This window comes from Canis lupus, chromosome 9, assembly GCF_011100685.1.
Source record: "Canis lupus familiaris isolate Mischka breed German Shepherd chromosome 9, alternate assembly UU_Cfam_GSD_1.0, whole genome shotgun sequence".
Lineage (NCBI taxonomy): Eukaryota > Metazoa > Chordata > Mammalia > Carnivora > Canidae > Canis > Canis lupus.
This window is the reverse complement of record NC_049230.1, coordinates 54,052,639-54,068,569: the sequence shown is the minus strand read 5'-3', so window position 1 is coordinate 54,068,569 and position 15,931 is coordinate 54,052,639. Positions and strand designations below refer to the sequence as shown.

The following is a 15,931-nucleotide window of genomic DNA, read 5'->3' as shown; positions in this document are numbered from 1 at the left end:
AAATGGAAACTGTCTACCCCTGTGACAGCACCTCTCTATTTTCTCCCTCCCCTGGCCCCTGGCGCCCACCATCCTACTTCCTGTCTCTAAGAACTTGACCACTTTAGGCACCTCATCTAAGTCAACTCATGTGGTATTTGTCTTTTTGTGAGTGGCCTGTTTCACTCAATGTGATGTCCTCTGGGTTCATCCGTGTTGTAGCAGGTGTCAGAATCTCCTTCCTTTTTAAAGCTGCGTCGTATTCCACTGGTAGACCATGTGTTACTTATCCGTTCAACTCTCAGTGGTCACATGGGTTGCATCTGCCTTTTGGCTTTTGTGAGAATGATGCTGCAACAAACATGGGTCTACATCTGTCTCTTCTAGACTGATTTTATTTCCTTTGGATGTATACCCAGAAGTGGGGTTGCTGGATCGTATGGTGGTCCTATTTTTAATTTTTTGAGGAACCTCCCTGCTGTGTTCCACGATGGCTATGTCAACTTCCATTCTAGCAGTTATGCACAAGATCCCCTTCTCCACATCCTTGCCAGCACCTGTTCTCTCACTTTTTAAAAATTTCTTTTTGATTAGAGGTATTCTAACAGATGTGGGGTAATATCTCATTACGGTTTTTATTTGAGTTTCTCCTGATGATGAGTGATGTTGAGCATCTTTTTTATGTACCCGTTGGTCATTTGTTTGTCTTCTTTGGAAAAATGTCTATTCAGGTCCTCTGCCACTTTTTGAATGGATTATCTGGGGGCAGGGTTTGGCTATTGATTTGAATTAATTCCTTATTTATTCTGGATATTAACCCCTTATCTGATATATGGTTTCCGGATATTTCCCACCATTTCTGTAGGTTGCTTCTTTATTTTGTAAGTTGTTTCCTTTGTTGTGCAGAGCTTTTTAGTTTGATTTATTTTTGCTCTTGTTGCCTACGCTTTGGTGTCCTGCTTGTTTATTTTTGCTCTTGTTGCCTACGCTTTGGTGTCCTATCCGAAAAATCATTGCCAAGACCAATGTCAAAGAGCATTTTCCCTGTTTTCTTTTTTTTTTTTAAAGATTTTATTTATTTATTCATGAGAGACACAGAGAGAGAGAGGTAGAGACACAGGCAGAGGGAGAAGCAGGCTCCATGCAGGAAGCCTGATGCAGGACTCGATCCCAGGTCTCCAGGATCACACCCTGGGCCAAAGGCAGGCGTTAAACCACTGAGCCACTCAAGGACCCTCATTTCTGGGCTTTCAATTCTGTTCATTGGTCTGTGTCTGTTGTCATACCAGTACCACACTGTTCTGATTACCGTAGTTTTGTACTATAGTCTGAAATTAGGAATTGTGATGCCTCTAGCTTTGTTCTTTCTCAAGATTGTTTTGGCCATTTAGGATCTTTAGTAGTTCCATATGAATTTTAGGTTTTTTTTTTTTTAATTTCTGTGAAAAATATCACTGGACTTTTGATAGGATTCCATTGACTCTATCGATGGCTTTGGGTAATATGGACTTTTTGACAGTATTTATTGTTCTGACCCATGAATGCAGGGTATCTCCTCATTTGTCTGGTCATTGTGTAGGAACAACTCTGTCTTTGTCCTATCACTCTTACAACACTCCTGACACCAGATGTGTGGTGGTTTCCCATACCAAGCAGTTTCGTGACACCAGCTGGGTATTGAGAATTCAACTCCATTGTGACACTGTCTACCTGGAGACAGCATCAGATCCCCCAGGTTAAGGACTCAGTCCTACAGGATTTCCCCTCCCCAACTTGAGGCCAGTCATAAGTCCTGGTTGTCGCCTGTGCTTCTGATTGACCAGCTATAGATTGAAGGTCCTCCTCCTCCTTGAGCTTGAGTAATTTGCTAGAGCTGTTACTTACTAGATTACTGGTTTATTGTAAAAGGATGTAACTCAGGAACAGCCAGATGGAAGAGAAGCACAGGGCAAGCTATAGAGAAGGGGCACAGAGCTTCCACATTCTCTGAGCTCTCTACTTTCCCTGTCTCCATTATGTTCACCAACTTGGAAGGTCTCCAAACCCCTTGCCATTGAGATTTTTCCTCATGTAGGCAGGATCAGTTATAAACTCTCTGTGTAGAACATGAATGTGGCTGAAAATTCCAAACTTTTTGTTTAAAGATTTTATTTATATATTCATGACAGAGAGAGAGGCAGAGACACAGGCAGAGGGGAAACAGGCTCCATGCAAAGATCCTGATGGGGGACTCGATCCTGGAACTCTGGGATCACGCCCTGAGCCGAAGGTAGATGCTCAACTGCTGAGCCACCCTGGTGTCCCTGAAAATTTCAAATTTCTAATCATGGTTTGGTCTTTTTGGTGACTAGCTCTGATTCCAGAGCCATCCAGAGTCATCGTGTTAATTTTTTTTTTTTTAGGATTTTATTAACTTTATTTTAGAGGGAAAGAGAGAGTGGGTGCACATGTGAGCAAGGGGAGGGGCAGAGGAAGAGGGAAAGAATCCCCAAAAGCCTCCACACTGAGCAGGGAGCCCGATGCTGGGCTCAATCTCACGACCCATGAGATCATGACCTGAGCCAAAACCAAGAGTTGGATGCTTAACCCACTGAACCTCCCAGGCACCCCCAGGTCATCTTGTTAGAATGAAAGTTAACTGCCAAAAGTTAACTGCCATCACCTAGGGAATTCTGAGGGGCTTAGGAATTTTGTGTCAGGAAGCAGGGTCAAAGAGCAAATATCAGAACAAATGGTGCTCCTAGTACTCTTACCACTTAGGAAAGTATAACGACTTTAGGAGCTCTGAGCCAGGAACCTTGGGCTATGTTTTCTATAGTCTCACAGCTATTTTTGTTAGTGCCACGCAGGCATCCCTCAAATGCCTTTTCTGTTTCTGTTGAGAGGATCAGATGATTTTTATCCTTTATTCTATGAATGTAGAGTATCATGTGTACTGATTTGTGTATGATAGACCATACTTGCCTCCCAGGGTTAAATTCCATTTAGTCATCCTTTGTGTGATCCTTTTAATATGATGCTGGATTTGGTTTGCTAGAATATTGTTGAGAATTTTTCCATCTATATTCATCAGGATATTGGCTCATAGTTTTCTTGTAGTGTGCTTATCTCACTTTGGTATCAGGGTACTGCTGGCCTCATAATGAGTTTGAAAGTGCACCCTACTCAGTTTCTGGAAGAGTTTGAGGATTTGTGTCAGTTCTTTTTTAAATGTTTAGTAGAATTCACCAGCAAAACCATCTGGTCCTGGACTTTTGTTTGTTGGGAGGTTTTTTTTATTTGTTTGCTTGTTTTGTTTTTTATTGCTTCAATTTCCTTACTCATTATTGGTCTATTCAGATTTTCTATTTTTTCATGATTCAGTCTTGCTAAGTTGTATGTTTCTAGGAATGTATCCATTTCTGCTAGGTTGTCCAGTTTGTTGGTGTACAGTTAATTGGCCAAAGTGCTTCTTATGCTCCTTTGTGTTTCTGTGGCATCAGGCATAAAAGGCATAAGAGTCCTCTTCCATTTATAATTTATTTGAGTCCTCTCTCCCTCTCTCTTTCACTCTCTCTCTCTCTGTCATTTTGCTAATCTAGCTAAAGTTTTTTTCAATTTTCTTTTCTGAAAACCAATTCTTAGTTTCAGTGACCTTTTTTCTGTTCTTTTCCTCATCTCTGTTTTATTTATTTCTGCTCCAATCTCTATTATTTCCTTCCTTCTGCCAAGTTTGGGCTTAGTTTATTTTTCATTTCCTAAATCAGGTTGTTCATTTGAGATCTTTCTTTTTTTCTTAATATAGGCATTTATTGCTATGAAATTCCCTCTTTGAACTGCTTTTGCTGCATCCTATATGTGCCAGTATGTTGTGTTTTCATTTTTGCTTGTCTTGAGATACTTCCTGAGTTCCCTTTTGATTTCTTTGACTTGTTGGTGGTTGAGACGTGTATTATTTGTGAATTTTTAAGTTTTCCTCCTGTTAATGGTTTCTGGTTTTATACCACTGTAGTTGGAAAAGATACTCAATATGACATTCATCTTCCCAAATTCATTAAGGCTTGTTTTGTGACCCAGCTCCTGGAGCTGTTCTGAAGAATGTTCCATGGGCACTTGAAAATGTGCATTCTGGGGCAGCTCTGGTGGCTCAGTGGTTTAGCACTGCCTTCAGCCCCGGGTGTGATCCTGGAGACCTGGGATCGAGTCCCACGTCGGGCTCCCTGCATGGAGCCTGCTTCTCCCTCTGCCTGTGTCTCTGCCTCTCTCTCTGTGTGTGTCTCTCATGAATAAATAAATAAAATCTTTAAAACAAAACAAAACAAACAAAAAAAAAAATGTGCATTCTGGTGCAGTTAGATGTAGTGTTCTGTATATGTCTGCTAGGTCCATTTGGTCTATACTCATTCAAGTCTGGTTCCCTTATTCATTTTTTGTCTGGACGATCTGCCTGGTGTTGAAAGTGGGGAATTAAAGTCCCAACTATTAATTGTAGTGCTTACTATTTCTCCCTCCAATTGTGTTAATATTTGCTTTAAATATTTAGGCACTGCGGTGGTGGATGCATATATTTACAATGGTTACCTCCTCTTGTTGAATTACCCCTTTATCACTATATAGTGACCCTCTCTGTCTCTTGTGACAGATTTTGACTGAAAGTCTCTATTATTTGGTATCAGTACAGCCACCTCTGCTCTGTTGGTTTCCATCCGCAGGGAATGTTTCCTTCTGTCCCCATCTCTCAGCCTCTGTGCCCTTAAAGCTGAAGTGAGTCTCTTGCAGGCAGCATATTGGGTTATGTTTCGTAAGCATAAATCATTATGTTCACCTCTGTTCCCATTTCCTGTCACCGTTCACTGTTGTCTGCATTTACTGCCCTAGGTGATAATATGTACAGCTGTGAACGGTGTAAAAAGTAAGTATGTGTGTTCTGGGGGTTCTCCCCAACTTCCCGTCCCGACCCCACTGTCTATCTGTGTCCCGTGTACTTCTCTGGTTCCTCCAGAGAGTTTGATCCTGACCTCACAGAGGTGACCATGTTGGGAAGGTGACCAACATTGGGCCCTGTTGCCCCCACATGGGATGCTCACCACTTCTCACCCGTTCTTCCCTGCCAGGCTGCGGAATGGGGTGAAGTACTGTAAGGTCTTGCGGCTGCCCGAGGTGAGTAGAGCAGCCTCTCGTTGTCTCTGCCTGCCACTGACATGTGGTGGAGTGTAGGACAGAGGGAAACCCCTTTGCCTCAGGGAGCCTGAGCTGAAGAGGCCCAGGGCTGGGGGGAGTCTACTGCTTTGGCTGAGAGACCTACAGGGAGGGGAGGGTCCGGCAGGTGGAGGGTTTCATCTTTCACTTTGTGGCTTAGGACTCTCCCTCAGTGCCTCCTATGCTCTGCAGGTGTGGGGCAGGTGTGGGCCGAGGGTGCCACTTGGAGGAAGGCAGGTGTGTGGGGAGGGATGTGGCCACTATGCTGTCCCTGTCAGGGAACACCTTTCTGTGGAAGTGGGGCTGAATGAGCCCTGGGCCCCCAGGGACTGGTGTCAGCCTCGTGGGGGGAGAATGAGGAAGGAGCCAGTGGCAAAGCTCTGAGGCAGGAACGGGCTTGGCCAAACCCAGGAAGGCCTGTGTGGCTGGAGCAAAGGAGACTGGCCCAAGACAGCAGGTGCTGGGGGTGGTGCTGAGCAGGGTTGGGAAGCCCGTGGGAAAAAGCTGTCTAAAAGTCAGTGCCACAGAACTGGTTGTCAGAGTTCTGACAGCCAGCTTCCTGTACCAACCAGCGCAGCTCTCGGGGACAGCCTGTCTCTACAGCCAGTGCTGTCAGTGTGGCCCTGCCATCACGTGCGTCTCTGTGAGGGGACATGAGGTGACCCCTCAGCTGGCCCAGCCTCTGGAAGGCTCTAGCTGCTAAGTTTCCTGTTTTCACCTGGTTGATGAGATCTGGGTGGGTCCCACAGTGGGCCAGTGGGGGTCCCAGAGTCCAGCCTTGAGACCCTGCTTGGTTAGCAGGGGCCACAGGGCCTGGCCAGCCCTGCCTGGAATGACCTCTACCTCCCTCGCCTCCCCCAGATCCTGTATATCCACTTGAAGCGTTTTCGGCATGAGGTCATGTATTCGTTCAAAATCAGCAGCCATGTCTCCTTCCCCCTCGAGGGACTGGACTTGCGTCCCTTCCTTGCCAAGGAGTGCACGTCACAGATCACCACCTACGATCTCCTGTCAGTCATCTGCCACCACGGCACAGCAGGCAGTGAGTCCAGCCACCCCTACCTCATCCCCGCCCCCTAGGGTATCTGTGACCAGCCTACCTCTCCCGGCACAGGTGGCCACTACATCGCCTACTGCCAAAATGTGATCAACGGGCAGTGGTATGAGTTCGACGACCAGTATGTCACTGAGGTCCACGAGACGGTGGTGCAGAGCGCTGAGGCCTACGTTCTCTTCTACAGGTGGGACCCTGGGCAGGCCGTCGTGGTAGGGCTGGGTCTGGCTAAGGAACAGACCGGTGACCTGGGGGCCTGGATGTGCGTGGAGGCAAGTGGTGCCTGGGAGGGTCCTAGGCCTGGGCAGTTAGGGTTTCAGTTTGTAAGAAAGAATCTTCTGGCTGAGGGGAAAGTGGGAAACCCAGGAAGTTGAGTTTGGGCTTTCTGTGGGGGTCCTTTGGAAGGTGATATGGCCAGAACTCTGGCAGGGGTGGCAAGGCTGCTGGGATGCTGCTGGGTCGCTGAGGGGTTGGGGAGGGCAGTGATAGGTGGCTCCAGACACGCCCCTGGCAGGTGTGGCTGGTGCCCCAGCATGGAGAGAGTCTGAACACAGCAGCTCCTGATTTTCCTGCCCCACCCCTGTCCCACCCCTGTCCCATCCTTGCCCCATCTCTGCTCTACCCTGCCGTACCCCTTGCTCTGCCTACCTGTGCCCCACCCCTGTCCCATCCCCTGCTGCAGGAAGAGCAGTGAGGAGGCTGTGCGGGAGCGGCAGCAAGTGGTGTCCCTGGCTGCCATGCGGGAGCCCAGCCTACTGCGGTTCTACGTGTCTCGAGAATGGCTCAACAAGTTCAACACGTTTGCTGAGCCAGGGCCCATCACGAATCACACCTTCCTCTGCTCCCATGGAGGTGAGGGCGCTTCCTCTGGGATTGGGGTGTGGGACGGGCGGCCGAGCCCCCCAGCCCTCCATCCCTATGCCTCCCTCCACAGGCATCCCGCCCCACAAATACCACTACATCGATGACCTGGTAGTGATCCTGCCCCAGAACGTATGGGAGCACCTCTACAACAGGTAGGGTGTCGTGCCGGCTCCTGTCCTAGCCAGACATCAGTGGGGTAGAGAGGGAAGCTGGGGAGCAAATGCCACCATGGTCCCCACCCTCCCACCCCCGCCCAGGCAGCAAAGCAGCATGTGACTGCAGCAAATGAGACACGTGCGGGCGTCCCTGGGATCCTCACAGTCGGGAGGGAGAGAGACCGGCCCAAGCAAAAGCAAGCAAGTTCCCCTTCCAGCTAGTCCTGGGAGTGCCGGCTCGGGGCGGCCCAGGCTCTGTGGCCGTGGGTCTTCCAGAAGGTTCAAGTCCCTCACGACCAGAAGCATGTGGCTCTCGTGTTGAGGACCTGCCTAGGCCCAGGTGGCTCTGCAGATGGGCAGACAGGATGCATCATGCCGGGAGAGTGGCCAGACAGGTTGGGAGGGCCCCTCCTAGGACAGGCTTTGCCACCTCCTCTGGCGGGTCAGGTGCAGACTCAGCCTGGTTGTCAGTTGGCGGGGGGGGGGGGGGGGGGGGGTGCGGGTCAGAGCCCCACAGAGAGCTGTGTCCCCATATCCCATGAGCATCCACCCTCCTATCTGCAGACAAGACAACCTTCTGCCTCCCTGTGAATGTGGGCTCTTGGCCACAGCAGCTCATGCCCAGTAGCCCGGAGAGGAAACGAGAATGCTCATCTGTCCTTTGGCCTTTAAACAAATATTTGTGACACAGCTGCCCTGGGGCAGGCACTGTGCTGGACGCTGGGGCACACCAGCACGCAGGTCCCCTTGCCAGTCTAGTGAGGAAGACAGAAAGGCAAACAGGCTGTGCACAGAGCACCCAGAGCTGCCCGGGGGGCGGGGGGCGGGTGGCAGCATCTAGGAGCCATGGAGGAGGAGAAGGAGGAGGAGGAGGAGGAGAAGGAAAAGAAGGAGGAGAAACTCACCACCTGGCTGGAGGTTCTTGGCCAGCTCTAAGGCCTCCCCTACTGGAACGCTCCCCTCAAGGGCTGTGTCTCTCTCTCCCTCTCTCTCCCTGCCCTCCCTCTGGGTGCAGGTTTGGGGGCGGCCCTGCTGTGAACCATCTGTACGTGTGCTCCATCTGCCAGGTAGAGATCGAGGCACTGGCTAAGCGCAGGCAGATCGAGATCGACACCTTCATTAAGGTGTGTGTGGGTGCGGGAGGGTGTCATGCCTGCAGCCTCTGTTGGGGACACATGGGGATTTGGGGGCCAAAGAGCCATGTGCAGTCAGGCTCTCTTTGCAGGGCCTGTCTTGTGGGAGAACAGTGACCAGGCATTTCAGATTTTACTGGCAGGAGGGTCGGGTTCAGGAGGCTGAGGTCTCTCTGCTTGGTGTGCTATTAAGCCACTGTGGAAAGAGCAGAGTGCTGCTGTTTGGGGCTGGGGGATTCTTTATCGTGGGGACTGTCCTGTGTGTGATAGGACAGTTAGTGTCCCCACCACGCCCCAGTGAGAACCATGGGGTTCTACAAACCAACAGGGCAGGTATATTAAGTGAAAAAAGCAAGTGGCAAAACAGGACCCAGGATGATCCCATTTAGGAAAGGGGCTTCTGCACTGGAAGTAGGTGTGTGTGAGGCCAGGGTGGGTGGGGGGTCCTGAGCATGACCCCGCCTGGGCCTGGGGCTGCTCAGAACCGGGTGACCTGGGACCACCCGCCATTCAGTCAGTAGTGGAGCGTGGGTAAAAGACCGTTGGAAACGTGGAGCTTTGTGCCCCTGAGAAAAGGATGCGTCAGTATAGTTAATGAGGGAGCAGATCAGTGTGTCCTGTTAAGTGGAGGGAACCATGCCTGCCTGTAATCTCAGTTCAAGAGATTCACCAACATGTTACCTGCGGGACCACGGGAGAGGTTTCTTTGAGCTTGTCTGGGAGCTCCTTGAGGATCCGGTGTTTTCTAAGGGAGGAGGGGAGGGGGGAGGGCAGGGGTGTTGGGGCCCTGGAGCTGACCCTCCCTTCTGCTCCCCCTGGTGGCCGCCCAGCTGAACAAAGCCTTCCAGGCGGAGGAGTCTCCCAGCGTCATCTACTGCATCAGCATGCAGTGGTTTCGGGAGTGGGAGGCCTTTGTCAAGGGCAAGGACAATGGTGAGTGGAGCATGCGTCTGGCACACCGCCTCCAAGAGAGCCACCAGGCTTCAGATCTGCCGGGAGTGCTGGGGGAGTGGGGGGCCCTGGGTCTGTGGCTGCCCAGCAGGTTTTAGGTGCCACCCTTCAGGCAAGTGTCTGCCTCCTACAGGAGCAGAGAGCACAGGTGTTCTTCTGGCCCCAGGGCCCTGTCCACCCCCTTGCCGCCTCCCACGCCCCGGGGCCAGGTCACCCCATACCCCATGCCCCAGGGCCAGGCCTTCTTGCTGCAGTAGGATAGGAGCCGTCTTGCTCTGCCCCTTCCCTCACGTACTGTCCCTCATGGTACCAGACAGGGCTGCCTTCCACCTGCTGGGCCCTTTCCTTTGTGGGGTCTCTTGACCTAAATCAAGATTTAAGTGGACAGACGGCTTCAGACTCTTAGGAAAGCACATGGACATGGTGTCCTCTGACCTCTGGCCTTACAGAGGCGGAGGCAGCCTCCCGCAGATCCGGCAAGAAAGAACGGAGCTCAAGCTCTGGCCTGCCAGCGGCTGCCTCACCACCCCCAAGCCCCACATGCAGGGTCGGCAGGGCCAGCAGGCTCTGCAGGGGACATTTGCCCTTCAGGGCCTAAGTCCTAGCCTGGCCTCAGGGCAAGGAGAGGGGCCTCGCTGCCATCCAGCCCCATACAGGGGTGCCCGAGGGCTCCCTAGTGTATGTGGAGGCGGTCACGCCTGGCTGTGGTGTCGCAGCCTTGCCCTCGGGCCCTGGCATGGCCTCCTGCCAGCTTTTCCCTGGGCAGTCCTGTCCCCTGCCTCTGGAAACAGCTCTCGAGTCATGTGATGTCGAGGATGACATGAGGTCTGGAGAAGGGTGCTCAGCGAGTGGCCACTGCCATCAGCAGTGAGGGGTCTGAAACTAGTGCACATGTCCCAGAAATCCCCTTTGCAGGCTCCAGGGATACTCCGAGTCCCTTCTGGCTCTTCAACTTCTGTGGATGAGCCTCTGGTGCCCAAGCTCCTGTCCCTGTAAGGACGTTACACAGACCCCTTGGGCCCCGGACAGCCCCTCCAGGGTCACAGTGTAGGGGTCCCACCTTGAGGCTGTCTCTTACCTGTGGAGAGGTAGAGGGCCGTGGTGGGGGGCTGGAGTCTCTTCCTGCTGCTGCAGAGGCCCAGAGGCACTAAGCCTGAGCCACGTCTGTTCCAGAGCCCCCGGGGCCCATTGACAACAGCAGGATCGCTCAGGTCAAAGGAAGTGGCCACATCCAGCTGAAGCAGGGTGAGTCTCGCCGGCGCCAGCCCTGACCTCCCAGGCCCACCAGGCTCCCCACGGTCCTTCCAGGCCGCCAGTCACAGGCCCAGGGACCCCGCTGCTCATACCCATACCCTGTGCCGGCCTCTGCCTGTCCTTTGCGTGAACCCCACACCCCAGAAACGGCAGCAGCCAGAGATGTGCCTTCCCGGGTCCTCAGAGGATGGATGTCCCACTGGAGCATCCTGAGAGTGCTATTTAACAGCTGTGCGGGGAGGTGCAAGGTTGCCATCCCTCCCTTTTGGGGCCTGGACCTCCAGGAGCCCCCCCACTGCCAGGGACCCTGACTTCACTGAGGGGGGGCCTGCAGGTTAGCACAGGCCCAGCCTCAACCAGGTGGCCTCTTGGGCCCTGCAGGAGCCGACTACGGGCAGATTTCAGAGGAGACCTGGGTCTACCTGAACAACCTGTATGGTGGTGGCCCGGAGGTCGCCATCCGACAGAGTGTGGCCCAGCTCCAGGACCCAGAGAGCTTACACGGGGAGCAGAAAATTGAAGCCGAGACCCGGGCCGTGTGACTTGGTGCCAGTCTGTAAGTCCCTTCCCTTTGCAGAGACCCTCTCCTGCCCCTGTGCGTTGGAAGAACGCATCCCTCAACACACCTTCTGTGAGGCTGTTTGGAAAAACACTCCTGTGGGCCCCGCCGGGCTGAGTGACCCAGGTGTCCCCACAGGCCCCTGCCTCTGCCCCCATCCCTGTGGAGGGTGTATCTGTGCCTGGAAGAGAGGCAGCCGCTTTGGAAACCCAGATGTGTAAAGAGGCAGAAAAGTTGTTTGGGTTCCAGTGAATAATGTCACAACCAGGAAACATCTACTTCAGGCTCTTCACACGACCAGGGCTCCTTAACTTCCTGGGTCCTTAACTGGGGCCTTTGTGTCCACTTGTTACTGTCATCGGGGCCCAGCTTTGGTCCCTGGAGCTGCAAGTCAGGGGCTGTGGCCTAGAAATGAAAGGGCGGGAGGGGCTCCAGGAGATGCTGGGAGCTGGGGTGCTGGAGTGCTGGAGCCGACTCCTCCCCAGCCCCCGCTTCGGCCCCATCCTGGGGATCACAGGAAGGCTCCGGAACCCTGGGCTGCTCTCGGCGTTTCACCTCAGACTGACAACTCGGGGCTCATTTGTGATGGGGACCCAGGGTGAGGGCCTGGGTCTGTCGGTAGAGGTGGTTTCTGGAGGCAGCTGGTCCCGGTGTCCCCGGCTGCCCGTGCTGCCCCCACCAGGGAACCAGACAATGGGACAGAAGCATACCCCGCTTCACTGTCCTTTGCTGTGAATGCAGCTTCCAGGGTGGGGACTCCCCCTTTCTCCCCGCACTGTCCTGGGGAGCCTGGGGAGGTGCGGCTCTGCTGCAGAAGCCCACCCTGGATGCTCAGTGAGGCTGCGCTGGGGTGAGCACAGGGGGCCGGGTCTTGTCTCCGGTGGCCCCCAAGCCCCTGGACGAAGCCACTGGGGCGAGCTGCCCACCTGGTCAGGCCCAGAGTGCATGGGAGCCAGGTCCCCGCACCCCGTGGCCTTCAGGCTCTAGAAGCAGATGGGGCCGGGATCCTGGCAGCGCCCTGCAGCTTATCCGGTTCCTTCCCCGCTCCCCCCAAGGTAGCATGTGGTCCAAGAACAAGCGCCCTGGAAATCCCTTGACATTTGCTACAGTCTATTGAAAGTTCCTGCTGCAGCCGGCTGCCGGCTGCAGGTCGCCCCCCGCTGGTGACAGAGGTTCCGCGCCAGGTTGCAAACTCGCCGATGTCTGCGAGGCCTGTCCATGGTCAGACTGTCCTAATAAAGACTTGTGCGTTCCCCTCGGCCCACACTGTCGTCTGTGTGCCACGCTCGCTTTGTTATTGGAGGGAGGAGGGGGGGTCTGCATGGGGTGGGGGTGGGGGCCGCACCGGGTGACCAGCCTTCCAGACCACGGCATGCGGGCGTGGGCTCGCGGGCGTGGGCTCGGCGGGGCTTGGAAACCAGGCTGCCCCTGGATCCTGCAGGAGTGGGCGAGGAAGAGGGGCCACGAACACAGGCCTTCCTCTCCTGGAACCGGGCCCAACCCCAGAGAAGTGAGGCCAGATGTGGGGTGGGGGTAGGGCAGCACACCCCAGGGCCTATCCCCGATTGGCACCGCACCGTGCCCCGGCCACTCGGGGTATACCCTGCAAGCTGGGAGCACCCTCCCCCTGGCTGACGGCGGACATTGGTGCCTCCGATCACAGCATCGCAGTTGCCGGGGTCCTGTGCGGGGAGCTCCCTGATGTTTAATGATACTAGTGTTTTATTTTCCCTGTGGCTTTGGTTGGGTTTTCTTTACACTTCTTGGGGTTTGGTGGGGAGAGAAGAATTGGAGATTTTTATGTACTTCTGGAAACACACATATACTTGGGAAATCCCATCAGATGTGAGTGTGCAGACCCATCACCGGTCCCCACGAGCCCCCGTGGGTCCCTCCTGAGCACAGCTACCCCCTCCACCCGCAGGGTTAGCTCCTGGCCTGTCCCTCATCCCCCACTTTTCTTTATAACTTTCCCACGTCCATGTGTATCTGAATCTAAGCACTGTTTTCAACTTTGCTCACTTTTGAATGTCATATACGTGGAATTCCACGGTACAGATTTTGGGATTGGCCTTTCTTGTTTACTGTGGAAGATGGGAATGAAGAAGTTCTGTCTGGAACGTAAAGACTGCTAACTCTGGGAAACGAACTGAGGGTGGTAGAAGGGGAGGAGGGCGGGGGGTGGGAGTGAATGGGTGACAGGCACTGGGGGTTATTCTGTATGTTGGTAAATTGAACACCAATAAAAAATAAATTAAAAATAAATTCTTATCAGAGGGAAAAAAAAAAAGTTCTGTCTGGAGGATTGAGTGATTTTGGAGGTTTGGAGACACACGGTATCTGAACTATAGGAAGGTGGGGGAGACAGGGAGGTACCACTTGACCTTAAAATCCTCCTTTATATTTTCCGTTGACACACCGGGCTTTTAAGTGGTTCTGCCAAACTTTGATGCTGGATTCTGGAGACAAAGCAGGAAGCCTCAGGTGTTCACCTCACAGACCTAGTGGGGTCAGGAAACTGGGCAGCAGGGGGGCCCCCTCTGGTCTTTCTTCCACATGTACCCTCCCCCTCCCCTTAGGCTGGTCCAGCAGCATCTTTGAGAGGAGCCAGAGCCCTCACTGGGCGGGCAGGGGAGCATGAGGCCCAGCTGCTGCAGAGTGCGCAGGCCTTTCTGTCTGCCCACTTCTGCCCACAAACCTGCGTCAGAAAATGCATTTGCAAGGTACAAGCCACCCAAAAAGTGTAGCTTCCTACCTTTCGTTCTAGCTAGAATTCAGTGCAAACATAAATGACCCTGCAGGTCTCACCCCACCTCATTTTGAGCCCCACAGAGCCTTGGGGAAGCAAGTGGTGATTTGGAATCACCCCAGCTCTTTTCCCTGCTGCAGAGAGGGGCATTGGTTGCTGTGGAGGAGCAGGGTGCAGAAAAGAGGACCGCCCTTAGGAGAAGCTATGGAAAGGGCAGTCCACGTTGCAGACAGTGTGTGTTTCTGAAAACTGTCCTGTCCTGAGGACGCCTTAGGATGCCAGCCCCAGCCCTCCCCTGGATCTGAGACCAGTGAGCAGCCTGGCCTGGGCAGTGTCTGGGGTGCCTGGGGTGACGGAAGTGGGGACAGGGCTCCGCCTGGTACAGTGGGAAGGTGTGCACACCGAGGGGCAGATGCTGCCCAGGATCCTCCCAGCCCCTCCCACACTCTACCCTCTCCTGCACCCCCTCCTTCCCTCCAGTGTGGGGGGAGGGGGCTCTCAGATTCTGCTCCACCTTTTGTGGCACAGCAATGCCCCCAGCTGGTGGGAAGTCATTTATAAGTAAAGGTCACTCACCCTGGACAGGTAAGGTTGAAACCAGGCCCTAATGGACACACCTCTGGGAATGTAGCTCCTGATGTACACAGGGTGGCTGCTGAGTGCCGGTTCACAAACTGCGCTTTATTTAAGATTTCATTTATTCATTAGAGAGCACAGCAGGGGCAGACACAGGCAGAGGGAGAAGCAGGCTCCCTGGACCCCCGGGATCATGACCTGAGCCCAACGGCAGACACTCAAACAGATGAGCCACCAGGCACCCCCAGATTTTGCACTTTAATCCCGGGTCCAAGAGGGTGCTTGCCACAGCCTTACTGCTTCCCCTTCTTAGAACAGCAGGGGCCAGGGAGGAAGGGGTGGCCTCCTGTAGCCAGGACAGGGGGACCTTGGCCCCACTGAGCTAGGCCTGCTTCGTTTCTGTTCCAGGGGGCCCCTCCACCTTCGCTCATGATTCAGAGTTGGGGCCTACAACTCCAGGAAACTTCTTTTGCTTTAAATAAAAAAAAAAAAAAAAAAAAAAAAGGGACACTCGACACCCCTCCCCCCCAGCCTACTTCCACCCAGTACCCCCGCGTGGCGTCTTGCCTGGTTCACTGGCCCCTCTCCTGCTAGGGGTTGCCACTGCCCGAGCGGCGAGCGGCCGTGTGGTTGGGCTGGGTGCGCGCTGGGTGTGGCCAGGAGAACGGGCCAGGCCCTGCGGGGGTGGGGGTGGGGGTGGCCCCCCCCCCAAGGCTGCTGAGACGCCCAGACCCGCCGGGGGAGCCCGACCCACCAGTCGGCTGCCTCCTGAGTCAGGAGCTCTAGCTTTTTTAAAGGCCACTCACATCGGATTGTGGGAGGAGGCTAGGGCCGAGGGGAGGCCTGGCCTCTTCTTGGTGGCCTCCCCTCCCAGCTCTCGGCAGCTCTGCGGCCGCTTCACTCTCTCCCGACTGTTCTCAGCGGCCCGAGGTCCTGCAGAGGCTGCACACAGACCGCGTACCATCCCCCGAAGCCTGGGGTGGGATTCCCCGAGCTGGCGGGAAACGGAGCCTCCCGCGGCGCACATCCTGTGGGCCCCCACCCTCCGGTGTCCCACCCCCGCGCTGGAGCCTGCGGGTACTGCCGAGCCACCGAGATGCCAGATGCCGGCAGACTGGCCACGGGATGCAAGTGTGCCCTGTGGTCCCTGCACCCCCACCCCACACATCAGGGTCCCTGAAGACCCAGAGTAGCTGCTGGCTGAATGCACGTGGAAAAAACATTTCCTGCTCCTAAGGAGCCTTCCCCCAATCCGTCTTGAATCACCCTGAATCCCACATCACAGTGGCCCCGGCAGGCAGGGGTGGTGGTTAGAGCGAGCTAGGTTGCAAGCCGGCCAGAGGGGATGGCAACGGGACTTGTCTTGGGTTCACACAGTACATCAGTGAGGTGCACATGGGCCCAAGCCCCCAGCTCAGGGGCCCTGCCTGCTTCCGGGACCCGGGTCACCTCTCCGCGTGACAAAGTCCCATGACAACA

The 15,931-nt window shown here is 54.3% G+C and overlaps 1 protein-coding gene across 7 annotated transcripts in view; it reads left to right on the top strand.

Moving 5' to 3' along the window:
- The window catches only part of USP20 (ubiquitin specific peptidase 20), a 43,269-nt gene extending 30,880 nt beyond the window's left edge, over positions 1-12,389 (top strand). For 6 of the 7 annotated variants that reach the window (XM_038549064.1, XM_038549065.1, XM_038549067.1 and 3 more), the window contains 11 exons: positions 4,837-4,870; positions 5,073-5,118; positions 6,019-6,199; positions 6,272-6,398; positions 6,894-7,063; positions 7,146-7,227; positions 8,246-8,354; positions 9,194-9,296; positions 10,488-10,559; positions 10,950-11,124; positions 12,183-12,389. In XM_038549064.1, coding sequence (XP_038404992.1) covers positions 4,837-4,870; positions 5,073-5,118; positions 6,019-6,199; positions 6,272-6,398; positions 6,894-7,063; positions 7,146-7,227; positions 8,246-8,354; positions 9,194-9,296; positions 10,488-10,559; positions 10,950-11,110 — 1,085 coding nt within the window. In that variant the 3' untranslated portion in view covers positions 11,111-11,124; positions 12,183-12,389. The remainder of the gene's footprint in view (positions 1-4,836; positions 4,871-5,072; positions 5,119-6,018; positions 6,200-6,271; positions 6,399-6,893; positions 7,064-7,145; positions 7,228-8,245; positions 8,355-9,193; positions 9,297-10,487; positions 10,560-10,949; positions 11,125-12,182) is intronic. The other variant, XM_038549071.1, reaches the window with a different exon arrangement.
- Positions 12,390-15,931: the final 3,542 nt, after the last annotated feature.